This window comes from Carassius auratus, chromosome 14, assembly GCF_003368295.1.
Source record: "Carassius auratus strain Wakin chromosome 14, ASM336829v1, whole genome shotgun sequence".
Taxonomy (NCBI): Eukaryota; Metazoa; Chordata; class Actinopteri; order Cypriniformes; family Cyprinidae; genus Carassius; species Carassius auratus.
Genome location: NC_039256.1, coordinates 3,138,647 through 3,153,770, shown reverse-complemented (window position 1 = coordinate 3,153,770; position 15,124 = coordinate 3,138,647). Strand labels below are relative to the sequence as shown.

The 15,124-nt window shown below is 37.3% G+C and overlaps 1 protein-coding gene across 2 annotated transcripts in view; it reads right to left on the bottom strand.

Annotated features, from left to right (window-relative positions):
• Window positions 1-14,897, bottom strand: part of LOC113113436 (lactosylceramide alpha-2,3-sialyltransferase) — a 28,990-nt gene extending 14,093 nt beyond the window's left edge. The window contains exons 1-3 of one of the 2 annotated variants that reach the window (XM_026279616.1): window positions 14,339-14,897; window positions 12,201-12,315; window positions 11,969-12,086 (exon numbers count right to left, since the gene is read on the bottom strand). In XM_026279616.1, coding sequence (XP_026135401.1) covers window positions 11,969-12,086; window positions 12,201-12,301 — 219 coding nt within the window. In that variant the 5' untranslated portion in view covers window positions 12,302-12,315; window positions 14,339-14,897. Of the gene's footprint in view, window positions 1-11,968; window positions 12,090-12,200; window positions 12,316-14,338 lie in introns of both variants that reach the window. The other variant, XM_026279615.1, reaches the window with a different exon arrangement.
• Between the last annotated feature and the right edge of the window lie 227 nt (window positions 14,898-15,124).

The following is a 15,124-nucleotide window of genomic DNA, read 5'->3' as shown; positions in this document are numbered from 1 at the left end:
TGGTGGAATACATGACTCCTGTAAGAACTGTTCCCACTCGTCTCTGCTGGACTCTCTGTAATCATCACTGAAGAACTGTCTCAGCCTTTTCCGACGAGTGGGCATTGCATCCTCTTCATCGTTGGTGATGAACCACTCGCATCAAGGAAAATGTTCTGATAATGTTCAAAAAAACATTTTTTTCTTACTTCTCTCATGTTTTCATCAAAATGTTTGTGCCGAGGGTCTAGGGCAGACACGAGAAGATGAGTTTTCACTGCATTCTCCAAGTTATCTGTGTTTATTCGTTGCTTGAGAGATGCCGCAACAATGTTCTAAAATTCGGTCACTTTCTGTGATTCTCCACGGCATATTTGAAGTACTGTAGAAGACCGCAGTTCTTAGGGGCTGTGCACATATCGCGTCTTTTGCACGCTCAAGTTCATTATTTCCAATGTAGGCGCGCGGTATGCACGCTCATAATGGAAGCGACGTGGTCGTGATGCGCACGCGGTGCGGCGCACTCATTTTTTTCCAGGCGCGTCCGCACCGCATCGAGTTAAAAACATCTCAACTTTTCAGAATGCCGCAAGCGCACCGCAGGTCATGTGAAAAGAACTAAACATTCAGCTTCATCCTTTCCCGTAACAACGTTGAAAGCTCAGCCAAGATGAAGGAAAAGCTGATCATAGCTGTATATGGATTGCCATTAAATTTAGTAGCAGAGCTACTGAAAACGATTTTTTTTGCTGCAAATCCATTTATCCTTTGCGGAAATTTCCGCGTCTTCATGGAGAGAGCGTGTCATTGTTGCATAGCAATGGCAGACAACTCAGGAGCGCTTCTGCCCGAGCGCTTTAGAAAGGAGAAAGCGGCGCGACTAGCGTTTTCCACGGCCACTTATTCATTAATTATTTTTTGCTTGCATACATCTTCAGATATGCAATGGAGAATCACAGAAAGTGACCAAATTAGGTTTTATTGTGAATTTTTTTTTTTTTTTTTTTTTTTAAATCGTCGAATAATTATTATCGAATAATTAAAGCAGAACAAATATTCGAATTTTCGACTATCCGTGCACACTCCTATAGGCTTTTATAACAATAATCATAAAAATATAGCCCTTAGAAGTTAATATTATCATAACACTATATTCTGGTATTAGCCTAGATTTTTATAATAATAATATAAAAATATGAAATAAAGACACGATCAGTAAGTCTGTGGGGTGGACAAAATTTTTTTTATCCATCTGTGGTAATCCCAGGTTATATGATCATGCAGGTTGTTTACGAATTAAACTTGTGGCCATGGGGGGAAATGCTTTCCTCACCACAGGAAGTCGTGGCAGGTTTGATAACGCAGACAGAACACTCGACCCGTTATACAACAGTGACACTAAAATTCCTTTCCCGACCCCAACCACACACGTATTCTCCTACATGAGGTAGACAAAACTGGTTCATTAAAACTTCTATTCAAATTGTGAATTAGCAGGAAAGTAGAGGTTATTTTTGAATAATGAATCTGATGTTCAGAATTTCTTTCTATATATTTTTTTTTTTGAAAACACGTTTTTAAAAAAAACTGCCATAAAGTTTTTAAATTTCTAATGTTCAATATTCAAGTAAAAAAAAAAACTAAGTTCGGTTTTGTTAAATGACAGTTGTCAATAATTCAAATTTACACAATTCTAATTCAAAAAATTTTGACATAGTAGCTCCATATTTTCCGATTCTCTTTGAGAAATAAATGTCAGAAAAGGTTTCACAGGGCACAATTATCAGCTCACTTCCGCTTTTAAATGGCACTTCTGCTTATAAGCAGCAGCAGCAGCAGCAGTCAGAGTGTGACTTTCCATTTATACATTTCATTTAACAGTTTTATTCATAGCGACATACAAATGAGGAATATACTTTCAGTTCAACAATATGCTCTTTTTTCCACAGTGATCCGAACAGACAAATCAAAATGCAGAAAATTTCCATGGCCAACATTCATCTTGTTGTAAACGATCCATGCATCAGAAACATTAACAGCATGAACTTCTTTTAAAGCTCCTTTGAAATGACACAAATAATGAAAGTTCTACATAAATAACATTGACCTAACTGCATTTCCTCCAGAACAGTTGCTCTGCACATCTGCACTTCTCTCTTATCTGATTAGCTCTCTCATCATAAGCGGATGAGCTGAATTGAGTATTCAGACGTCCAAAATAACCTGTTGTGAGTCCTCAGTACCCAATTATCAGATGTTAAAAGTACTTCACAGGATGGAGGAGCTCAAGATAACAGCCACACATCAGGTTATGCTCCGCTCCACCCTGAACACACACTCAACACTTGTACATTAATTAATATGCAAACTAACATGGACTAACTTTAGTATTAGTAAATAAAAGTATATTTGTTTTTTAATTTTAATACATAGTGCATTCATGTTACAACTTTTGATTTTTATAATGTATAAGGAAATGCTGAGATGAACATTAAGATTATTAAATGCTGTAGAAGTACTGTGCATTCTTAGTCCATGTTAACTAATGAAACCCTATTGTAAAGCACCAGATGTCAGCTTGTTAATTTAGTCAGTCACATGACATAAATTCATGGGTTAGACTTAAGTGTACAGATGCAAGAAATACAGACAGCCGTTTCAACTGGTGTAGAGAACAATATTAAGTTACACATTTTTATTTATTTTTTTTACATTGAAGGAGGATCCCCACCCACCATTATTTCTCTGACCTAGCCTGAGAGACCCATTTTCAACAAAGGGCCATGTAATAATCTTTTATATTGATGTACTTGTAACAGTCTAGTTGGACATGAAGTTTTGTGCTCCTTTTTTGTGCCATAATTACTATGTTCGACTAATTTGCACATTCATGATGTCTTGGTCCTAAAACAACAACAATATCCATTTTGGTGGTAAAGGATGACAAGCAACATTAGAAATCTTGTAATATGCTTTGTCATTAGATAAATCAGGACTTTGCTCTGCTGTCCAATGCTGAAACATCCAACAAGCTTCTTGAGAGGTGGGAGACTGCATTCAAGAAAAAGGTCTTCAATGAAGCCCATTCTCTTACTTGAATGGCAGAAATGTGGTATCTTTTCAAAGCAGCAGGTGGACAAGGATCTGAAAATGGTTTGTGAGGATGTCAAAATTTCATATTTGCTCTGGTTACTCGTTGATGTGAGCACTTAATGTTTGTTTTCCTAAATCGCCCACCACCCCCTAAACATCTACTCATTCAGATTTGGAAAGTGTCATCTGTCCAGCTGCATGTGCATCTCCTGCTCCAGGGAGGAAGACCAAGATCAGTCCCACAGAGGCTGTTGACAGACTTGTGCATATCCATAAAATAAAACTAACAATACTGGTGCAAAGTCATTGTGAATGTTTGTTGCTGCCATGTGTATTGAGCTCCATCAGCATGAGCTGGTCATTTTTTATTGACTATTTTTTTTATCTCAAAAATCTATTTTATGCACCATCATTTTCATTTCTATAATATGTGAATATATCCTCTATCGTATTCTACAACAAAAACAATCAGAGCGCATTTTTTTATTTAGATTTCCTGTGTCCGCTATTTAGCTTATAGCCCATTAGCTTTGCCAACGTGGTTGCCGCAAATCCCGCTTGCATTGCTAATAATCGGAGACTGAGACGCTGAAGAGGGACTTCAGGAGTCTGATCGAGACGGTTTTCAGCACAACACCCGCGGCGACGATCATCGTGTCAGGACCACTGCCCACATATCGATGAGGACACGAAAGGTTCAGTGGACTTGTTGCTTTAAATGAATGGTTGTTGTCATGGTGTAAAGAAAAGAAACTGAACACTGTTCTAAGATTGGAGCTGCTGAAACGGTGTGGCACAAATCCAAAAATACTACTGACCTTAATGTGTATCATTCACTCCTCTCTTCCTTCTCTGCTAATGTCTCCACTGCTAAAATGACATCTTACCATAACAAAATTAACAATTCATCTTACTCTGGAATGCTTTTAAAACATTTTCCTCACTTCTTTCTCCTCCTCCTCTCCCTCCTGCTTCATCTCTAATAGCTGACGACTTAATAAAATTAAAAACAGTGCATAATTTCCACACCACAATCAGTCAAGCTCATATCACCAGCAAACCTACACTCATTTACATCCTTCTCTTCACTCTCTGAGGCAGAAGTCTCAAAACTCATCCTTTCTAATCATGCTACTACTTGCTTGCTTGATCCTATTCTATTTAATCTCCTTCAAGTCATTTATCCTGCAGTTGTACCTGCACTCACTCACATCATTAACACTTCCCTCCACACTGGTGTTTTCCCCTCATCATTTAGACAGGCTTGAAAATCTCCACTTGTTAAGAAACCCACCCTCAACCCATCTCTTTTAGAGAACTACAGACCAGTTTCCCTTCTTCCTTTCATTGCAAAAACACTTGAACAAGCTGTGTTCAACAAAGTCTCTGGATTTCTCTCACAGACAGCCTCATTGACAGCAACCAATCTGGCTTCAGAAGTGGACATTCAACTGAGACGGCCTTGCTCTCGGTTGTTGAAGCTCTAAGACTGGCAAGACAGAATCCAAATCTTCAGTACTTATCTTGCTTGATCTGTCCACTGCTTTTGACATGGTTAACCACCAGATCCTCCTATCAAGTCACAACATCTAACTACTGTGGTGCCTCAGGGCTCAGTTCTTGGACCACTTCTCTTCTCTGTCTACACGACATCATTAGGTTCTGTCATTTAGAAACTTGGCTTTTCATACCACTGCTATGCTGATGACACTCAACTCTACCTCTCATTCCATCCTGATGATCCAACGGTAGCTATATAAACTTATTTCCAGTGGATCCAGGCACTCCTGACCCCTGTAATGTTTATCATATCAAATGTCTCCATATCAAATGGTGAAAGATACTTATATATATTTGACTTATAATATATTTAATTTTAGTTTACTCAGATAAGCTGACTGCACTAAAGAGATAAATGTTTTATTCCGACTCGTCTACATCGGAAGTATTTATTTCCATTTTTGTTTACTCAGGTATGCTGACTGCACTAAAAATGTGAAGCCAAAGTAAATAAAGAAAAAAGACAAGTTATTTTTGTTTTTTGTTATAATTAAGTTAAGGGAATCTTTTGTTCCTTAGCATTGCTGGTAAATGACATGAACCCTGCCACCACAGCAAACCGAACCAGACCGTTCCACTGGTGTATCGTTACACCCCTAACATATATACATATATTATTTATACATACACATATATTATATGCACACACATACACACACACAAACGTAACATATATGACCTGTAACACTAACTCTAGCTTGCTCTATTCTTTTTCTATTCTATCGATTTTTTTTTTTTTTACTATATTTAAAAGCCTTTGCTACATGTACTTTGTTAAGCTAACTGAGACTTGTTATAGCACTTGTATATCATTGTTTCCACCGTGGTCTAAGAGCAAAGAAAGCAACACGTCTGGGGGAAAACATGGTACAATTGTTTCAGGTAATTTCGGTGGAAACGTGGCATAAGTCTTCAACCTGTCCTACGAGGAAGCCCTGGAGTCAGAAGCCAACAGCTTGAAGTTCTCTACTCCTTTTGATCTGTAGTGTTTATAAGGGTCAGATGAGGGTGAATATATTGTACCTTCATTTGTGTTGGTATAATTGTTACATATGTGTATAACATTTCAAACTGATACAGCCTGACTTTTGTTTTTCCTTTTTTTTTTTTTTTTTTTTTTTTTTACAAGGCAGTTATTTTAGCAGAATACAGATTACACTTAATTTTTTTAATCAGGGTTTGTATGTACACTGTATAAGTGAGGAAATAGGTCTCTTGATGTTAAGATTATTGACACAACTAGTGTCGTTTCAATACTAACTTGGTGTTAATGAGGGGGAGGGAAAACTTTTTACATTTTAAACTTCTCCAGACAAGAACCACGTGATGCTGTTATCATATGCTTCAGCAGAGCTACAAGAGATTACCCCTCACCCTTCAAACAGGAACTGTGTGTTCTTCCAGACATTAATATAAACCACAATGACACAATCTGCAAAGCCCAAACTCTTCAACTATTTACTGAGCTCCTGAGCACATGAGCAACAAGGATAAAATAAATCAAAAGAGAAAAAAAAGTGTTTTTTATTTGGATTTGGTAGATTTTGTTATGTTGGAGTGAACATCACTCAATGTGACGTGGTTACAAACTATTTTCCACATATTAGATTAAAGTCAGAAAAACTTTAAAATAATCACCCATATCCATTAATAAATGAGCTCAAGTAGGCACGATAAATATTCAGAGCAGATATCTGCATGTCAACACTCAAACTGTTCTAGACAGAGTTCATCATTGGTATCAGTTCTGTGTTTCCCAGAAGCACTGTCAGTCAAACAGATCTGCTTTTATGCACCAGCAGCTATGCTATCGTGTATTTGAATTGGAGCAGATCACAAGAATGGTGTAGATCAGTGGTTTTCAACCTGTGAGAAGCAGCCTATTGCAGGTGGGCCACCAATTACTATTAAAATAAATAATATTGTTAATATATGTAAAAATGTCTAAGTCATAACATAACATCATTTCATATATATAATTAAATAGCAAAAAATAAATATTAAACTGTTACTATGCTTCCGCCATTCGAGCTCACTGATTGGTTTAAGAATAAACCACCAATTTATCTTAGATATGTTTGCTGCATATGCTAATGAATAGTGCTGCACGATTAATCGCATCGCAATCGCGATGTTAGCCTGTGCGATTATATGACGCCAAAATGTTGCGATTATATTAAATAAGTGTGTGGACTTGAGAACACAAAATTTCTGAGAAAAGTTTTCAGATTTTCCTTGCCGCAAAAAAAAGGAGGTTTGACAAAACAAATCAAAACCCAGGATGAAACCGCGGTAAATATCTGCTAAAGCACTGGGATTTATGTCTTGGGTTGACCGGCGATGTCATAAATAATTATGTCTATTGCACTCTGAATATTTCTCACTCATTTTGTGTGTAGTTTTTGAATCATTTGCTCTGTTTAGCACTATATTGTTGAAGACAATTTGTGCATTTGTTTTTACTATATGCTGCATACTTTGTGTTAATTGTTCATACTCAGATTGAAAATATATTTCTCAGAAGAAGAAAAAAGGTTTTGGTTTTGTTATAAAATAACACTTTCCATTTTCTTATGCATTAAAATATTATTGGACATCTCTATTGTTAGTAAACGAAACAGGTCTGTTTTTCACTTAAAAGCGCAGATAATAATATTGTAATAAATGGCTATAACTTGCTTGGGAAATGGTATATGTAAACAATATTTTATTTGGTAATGTACAACACCCAGACACAACTTTGTTAACCTGTTAAATGTCACCCCGTCCCGTATACGGGACGCCTACGCTGACTATACTATATTACAATCAAATCTAATCTAATCTTGACAAACTATATATCGTTGGAAAGGTCTAAGACTCCCAAATATATATTTTACCAATATTTTTTGTTATAAATTATGTAGGAAAAGTAATAGATGAATTTATGACAAGAGTGCACCCTCAGAAATCTACATTACAAAAGGAGCTTTGACCTTTGTTTAAAAAAAATACTTCCTCTTTGCCTTTTTCTCTATCACTTTTTAGAAATCATCAGAAGTTATATATCACTTGAAAACATAAAATCTCAAAATTCATCCTTCAAAACCCATTTTAAAATCAGACATTGCATTACCATGTAAATGGTACATCGAAATCATGTTACAAAATGTTTTCAGTCATGAAATATAAAAATGTAGGTTTGTATCATGCACATTCATGTCTATCTTCAATAACGTGAGTGACACAATTAACAGGTTAAGAAACATATCCAAACTTTAGAAGGTACTACTCCAATATAATGAATAATGAAGTGGTGACATGATTTGATAAAAATATTAACACTGTGTGTGTGTTGTCTGTTTGTATTGCTGTTTTATGCTACACTTAATAATTGGGCATGTAATCAGAATGTGAATATAAAACATTTTTGCAATGTCACTGTATTAAGTAAATGTTTTTCATCTTATTCACAGAAATTGCTCTGAAAAATAATGCACAATGCATTAACAGTAGGGCTTCACGATATTGGGAAAAAATGACATTGCGATACTTTATTTTTCTGCGATATATATTGCGATATGAAATCTAATCTAATATTTTCTTACAAACAAAAATGGGCTGAGCACACTTACATTCTCATTTTAAATGATTTAAACATCAGAGTATTATTTAAATTAGAGTATTTGTTTGTAACTTTAGGATAGGGTTTGAATTGTTAACATATTAACTAACATGAACTTACCACGAGCAATACTTTTGTTACTATATTTATTAATCTTTGTTTATAAAAACACAGCTGTTCATTGTTTGGTAATGTTACTTCACAGTGCAATAACTATGTTAACAAATACTGTACAACTTTTGATTTCAACAATGAAGGCTATAGCCTAAATATAGAAATTAACAATGTTATAGAAGTGCAGTTTAGTAATAGTAAATGTTATATAATGTAGTTAAATAGTTTAATAAATAGAATATTGTAAAGTGTTACAGATTTTTTTTATACACCAATTCAGACGTCTTGTGAGTTCAGTGTTGGACTGGTCAGTTGCTTTCTCTCTCTCTCTCTCTCATATGCAACCTGTTAAACTGACAGGACCTAAAAACACATGCTGATGATAAACTTTCACTCTATGATGGTTAAGCTGTGCATTTAATCCGTGAATCACATTCGTCAAGGGCCGGGGAGCAGCTGGCCCCTACAGTTAATGAATAACGGATCAACTATGACAGCCTACATCTCACATACTGCGATGTGACTATCGTGGATTCGGACATCGCAGTATCAATGCTTAAACCACACATCGTGCAGCCCTAATTAACAGAGCTACTGGGATATGCAGGAAGATTGTGAGCCACTTCTCCAATAGCTGGAAGAAAAGAGTGGTCTTGAGGGAAGCACAACGAGAGCTCAACCTCCCAGAGCACACCATGGTGACAGACTGCTCAACACAAGGGAGTTTTCTGATATATGCTGATATATTTCACAATTATGATATATTTTACAAATAAATGATTGTCAGGACAATATCAAGCAAGAAAATTCGATTATATCAATACTAGACATGACTATGTATCCTATAGTTATCAAAAGACATACACAATAAGTGATTATACATGATAGTCAAATGTGTGGGTTACACATAAATGAATATGGAGTTAAGCAATGGAATGATTCATTCATAAGTCTTTTTGAGTTCATTCTGGTCCATATATAATGTACAAAAAGCAGTTTCTTTGCCATTCTCTGGCATAGGGACTTTTCTGTGAAGACAGAGGTTTAAAGCCCCCCCCCCCCCCCCCCCCCCCTTAGGAATTTCAGTCTGGCTCTGCTGGGTGGGGGGAAGTCAATGCAAGTATTTAACTTGATCTCCTGGGTTTACATGTGATGTCCAGCGTTGCATTTCAATCACGAACAATAAATTTGACAATCTCTTCTTCGAATTAAAATTGTTAAAAATTGTTCTATTGGTGTTAATGTTGAAAGCTGTTGTGTGAACAAGTTGGTTGGTTGGTTATCTTGCTTGGTTCTTGTGGCACTAGAACTGATTTATGACTTCCTGAGGAGTTCGGCTCTCGCTTCAATGCACACAGCTCTGATAGACTCTTTGATTTGTCTGGTTCGACTCATTTCTGCTACAGGCTGAAACTGAACGAGAGTAGCATCAGCAACGACGTCTCTATGTGGTATGTACTGAAACTGTATATATTTGCTTAGCGGTTTTGGAAAATGACTAAGTTCCACTTTATGTCGTCTTTTTTTTTTTTTTTTTTTTTTTAGCTGTACATGTGGAAAGTGCAGTTTGATGACAACATCGCATGTTGTTTACTTGATGTGTTTACGCGCCGATAGCTAAGTTAACAACACAGAGATATTTGAAGCAGTTTTACTCACCGCCTGCGGTTCCAACACACGATCGTGACCCTTTTTCGTTGGGATTGCATCATCCTTAAGAAATAAACGATACGCAAATCCAGCGTCAAACTGGGCCTTGTTTGTAAAACAAGCATCTTCGAAATGCAGGGAACAAACACAAACACTTGCACAACTCCGTTGATGCTCTGTAAAAATAAACTCCATCCACTGGTCCCTTAATGCTGTTTCTCTTTTGGTAATCTGTGCAGGGTTGTCTTGCCCTGGCAACCAAAAACACACTTCTTTTGTGACATTTGGCGACGCTCTCGCTCTGATCAGTGAAGTCTGTTGTGCTCTCAGTGCTCTGCTATACGGGAGCGCGCTCTTCCGGCAGAAGTGCCTCAGGACCCATATAAGGAAATTCTGCTCCATCTAACGTCACACAGAGCCATAGTCGAAAAAAACTTTCCCAAACTTGTGACAAACCGGAAGGAGTAATTTTGGAACAATGTCCATGTTTAGCATGGGAGTCCAACTCTTTAACAGTGTAAAAAACTCAGTATGCATGAAATAGCATTTCACCCCCCCTTTAAATGTAATGTGTTCTTTTAGCTCAATTGGTAGAGCATTGCCATATCAAGGTTGGGGGTTCGATTCCCCGGGAACACATGATAGGTAAAAATTGATAGCCTGAATGCACTGTAAGTCGCTTTGGATAAAAGCGTCCGCTAAATGCATAAATGTAATTTTAATTTATTTAAAATTAAATTAAATGTGAAATTAAAACAGCCAGGAGGTGGCAGCGAGTCACTGTTAATAAGAGAGCCATTGCCTTTGAACCGAATCATTAAAACGGTTGATTCATTCAGGAATGAAACTCTATCATGTTGCTCAGAGACGCAAAACAGTGGCTGTGTTGGTAACAAAATCAGGGAATATATTGTCTAAAACATAAGTCTCTTGATATTAACTTCTTTTTTATTGAACTATTGTATAAAATAAAAATCACATTTGAAAAATCACTCTTCTTGTGATGGTAGCTACAGTATATGAAATTTTTATCAAGTATACAGACCTATGAGTTTTTTGCCCCATATCTTGAAATGTGATTATTTCTACATTTCCAGTGAAAGAACGCACGTATGCCCACTAGTCCAGTCCCTCACGTGATGTATGCGCGCACTCTGTTTTGCTTGGAAGGGGGAGGGAGACTGTCAGGTACTCTGGTGGCGCAAATCTGCAATCATTTATCCTTTTTTCGTTTTTTTTTTTACTATTGTGAATTTACATTCTGCATTTAAATTAATAGTACCCACTTCAAATCATCCTGGGGTGGAAATAACAATATTTGGTGCTGAAGGAGACGGAGCTGAGCTCCGGCAGGGTGTGTTGTGGACCCGAGGAGGCGGAGCTGTGCTCCGGTGCGCTCCGGCCCAATTTAACCTATGATTACTTCTTAGAAGAACATACACATCTGAAATGAGAAAGTAAGTGTGCCTACCCCATTTGGCAAGAGTGTTAAGTAAAATTTAGCCTTAATAATCCACAGTATGTATAGGCCTATGACAATGTGTAGTAAATTACCTATAAAATAATTAAATTTAAAGTAAGACTGAAGTTAGATGAATCTAGATATGTTGCTATAGCTAGCTGCTAATTTTATAAACTGTTATATGGTAAAAAAAATACACTATTACACCTTTTAAGGTTACGTTTTTAATTGATATGATTATACTAAAATAATTATCAGGTCAAAAAAAGATTTTATCTTTCTTAACTATGAAAGCCAGTCGTGGAAAAATCACAGCTTTTTTTGCAAAGAGGGCAAGAAAAGATGACAGTAATCGTTTCTTCATGAATAGGATAAAAAAAAAACTGTTTCTTCTGTATTTGTTTTAAATTTAACATGGGCCGCGCAGTTGAAAAAGGTTGGGAACCACTGGTGTAGATGCTTCCTGAATCTGATGTAAGAACATCGTGAAAGACAGACACACGCACCTCTCGGTAGACGGGGTCCACCGGCACCTCCACAGGCTTTGGGTCCGTGCGAAAGACAGGCAGCTTCGAAAGGGCCAGTGAAATCAACATCAAGCTCAGAAGAGCAATAAGCAGCCTTCTGCTGGAGTAAAAAATAATTGTACAGCATCAGAAACAAGACTTTCTTGGGGGAATTCATCTTTAATGGTTTCATGTAAGGAAGCATTCTAGTATTCTCATGGTTATGGTTTACCTGGGTTGACAATGCCATTGTCTGAAACTGCTCATGTTATCAGACCACAAAATCCTCACTGTACTTCTGCTGTCTGGAACAAGAGCCGTGCGCTTCCGCATGAGGCCGGTGAAACCTTGAAACAGAAAAACTCAGACTGAAATAACCCAATGCAGTACTGAAACAACCATGAGAACGTTCAGCTAAGATTGCATCCCCAATCCTTTTCACAAATAACAAATTTGGCAAATTTTCAAGTATGTTTTACTTTTACAATTACCATATGTAATACGTTTTGGGTGTCTGTGAAGTTTCAGCTCAAATTAATCTACAGATCATTGTTTAAATCATTTTTAAAATGCCAATTTTGAGTGGACGCAGAAACACACTGTTTTCATGCCTGTCTCTTTAAATGCAAATGAGCTGTTGCACCCCTCCCCCTTTTCCAGAATAGGGCGGAGCCTTTATAACTCATACCTCAGATACCCTGATTTAAAAAATTATTTTTGGTTTTAATCATCATGTCTATTGTACTGAAATCATGTGTTTTAAACTGTATGAGTGTAAACTTCTGATGTAGTGTTTTCTGAGCGCACAGAAATACGTTTTCTTTCATGATCCACTGCACTTAAACTGTCAAGTTTATATTAAAAACATAAATAAGTTACAAAAAAAGTCTGTGAAGGTAAACAGCTGGGAAAGAAATCTCGTGAACATTAGATCTATGTAAGTCACAACAGTGTGATATACAGTGCCTACTGCAGTTTACAGGGTTAATATGAGCCAAATCAGAAAATAAAATCAGAAAACCACACACTGCTCTTGAATGAATAATTTCTGTAGCTCTAATAAGACGACAGTTCCTGCAATGAATGCTGCTTTTAAATGCTGTAGCGTGAAGATGAATTTATCGAACCAGGGCGGGGCTATGCTAATACAGCCGTGTCCGTCAACAGTCAAGGGCGGGGCCTGTACAATGTGATGTCACTCTTGACAGATTCAGCAAACGGCTTGTTTTGGGACACTGCTTATGATTTATGGAGATTAAAAAAAAGGAGGCGGGCGGATTTTTTATAATAATATAATTATTCTGTAAAAACACTGCCAACAAACATATTTTTAAACAAAATGTCAAAGTAAATTTAGCATAGTAGGTGCCCTTTTAAGCAAAACATTTAAAGAAGTGACTTCAGACAGCATCTGAATGTAGTGTCATTGCTGGAGGACAGAGAGAAGTCATGTTCACCCAAACTCTTGTGTAGGCATGAACGAGTGTTTTATCACCGCTGTCATCGCTGCAGAGACTTGAATCTAGGCATGCACTGAATGCACTTTATTTAATACTCCATTTCAGTTGGAACTATGTCACAATACTGAAGTCATCTGCAACTTCTGGTTCACATCAACTTTAATAACCTTCTTGAGTTCCAGGCATGTCAACTTGAGGCAAGATTACACAAGTGCTCTTTGACATTTTTGAATGGTCTCTGTTGGAGTATAATGATATCTGAAGTTACTAACAGACCAATCTCTGTGTGATAACAGAACAATGCTGCACTCTTTCTAAAGTCATGTTTGATCTCCGGTCAGACCCTCCTCAAACAGTGGCTTACTCAATACATTTACTTTCAAATATTAACAAAATAAAAATCATTGAGCCGGGGAAGTTCCTGAATTTGGGCTGACCTGACACATTGTGTTACCATGTTTATTACTGTTATTACATCACTAATTACTGTAATCTTCAGCATGCTGCAAGGAGTTCGTCCACATAAACCACCCAAATCCTTTTTGAAAAACAAACAAACAAAAAATGATGTACTCCATAACTACTTAAGCCTTTAATTTGATATATAACCATATAAGAACTACAACGAGATTAATTTGGGTAATAAATAAATAAGTGCTGTAATAAATAAAACACAAATGAAGCTCAGGGGTAACGTTAAATGTAACGCTCTTAACACGCTACATTTCAATCAGCTTGTTTGATCGACAACACGGCACACATACAGATAAAGTAGCTTATACTGTATAAGCCACATCATTTTTAAACCCTTATTATTCGGCGAAATAACAAAGTGTTCATATTACATATTGTTTACAGCTGAACTTGATGTAATTACTCATCATTTGTCGTCATCATCCTGCCCGCTTACCTTTAGCTTTAGCCTGTTCTCATGCTGGTCCGCTGTAGATTACAATCTGGTGGGAGCTTTCAGAAACAAACAGATCTTAAAAGAATCTCATGAGTGTCCGAGCCAGCCGTGCGTCGACGCCATTGAACCGCGACGTGACTAGCGTGTGGATGCAACGCGTAACAACGCGCTCCCGACGCGTCCAGTCACGTTACTAAATTAATATTAATGAGGAAAACCGGGAGAAATCCTCCGTCTCCGCCCTCTTCGGGAGTGTGTCTCAGATAAAATGCAGAAGATATATTCAACACACGGCCAACGCACTTGCCACAGGAGTGCGCGCGCGAGGTTAAAGCTGGAGAGATGCGCGCTTTCCTCCCGTACAATGTGATAAACAATGTCAGTTTGAGTTTAACCACAGTGAAGCCAAACTGCTATATCTTATCGCACTGCGTCCAGGATGTTACATACATAGCTGCCACATCTATCTCAAGAGAAACGCAGACGGCAGTCGAGTGTGACTTCTCTCGGTATTTGCATGAAGCTAGTCTTCTGTGCAGCTGCAGGAACAAACCGCGGTCTCTACCGCAACAACTTCCGGTCTGAGCCTGCATGGTGCTGCTGTCCTGACACCAGAGGAACCTTCTTATTTTTATTGAATGCTTTGAAAAAACAATAACTACAACTGTCATCATTGACAAATCATAACAGTATAACAACAATATGAGTCCAGGGTCTTTTAGTCCAGAGGAAAAGCCAAGTCCTTCAACAAAGACATTTATGGAAGTAAAATAATGACAAATATCT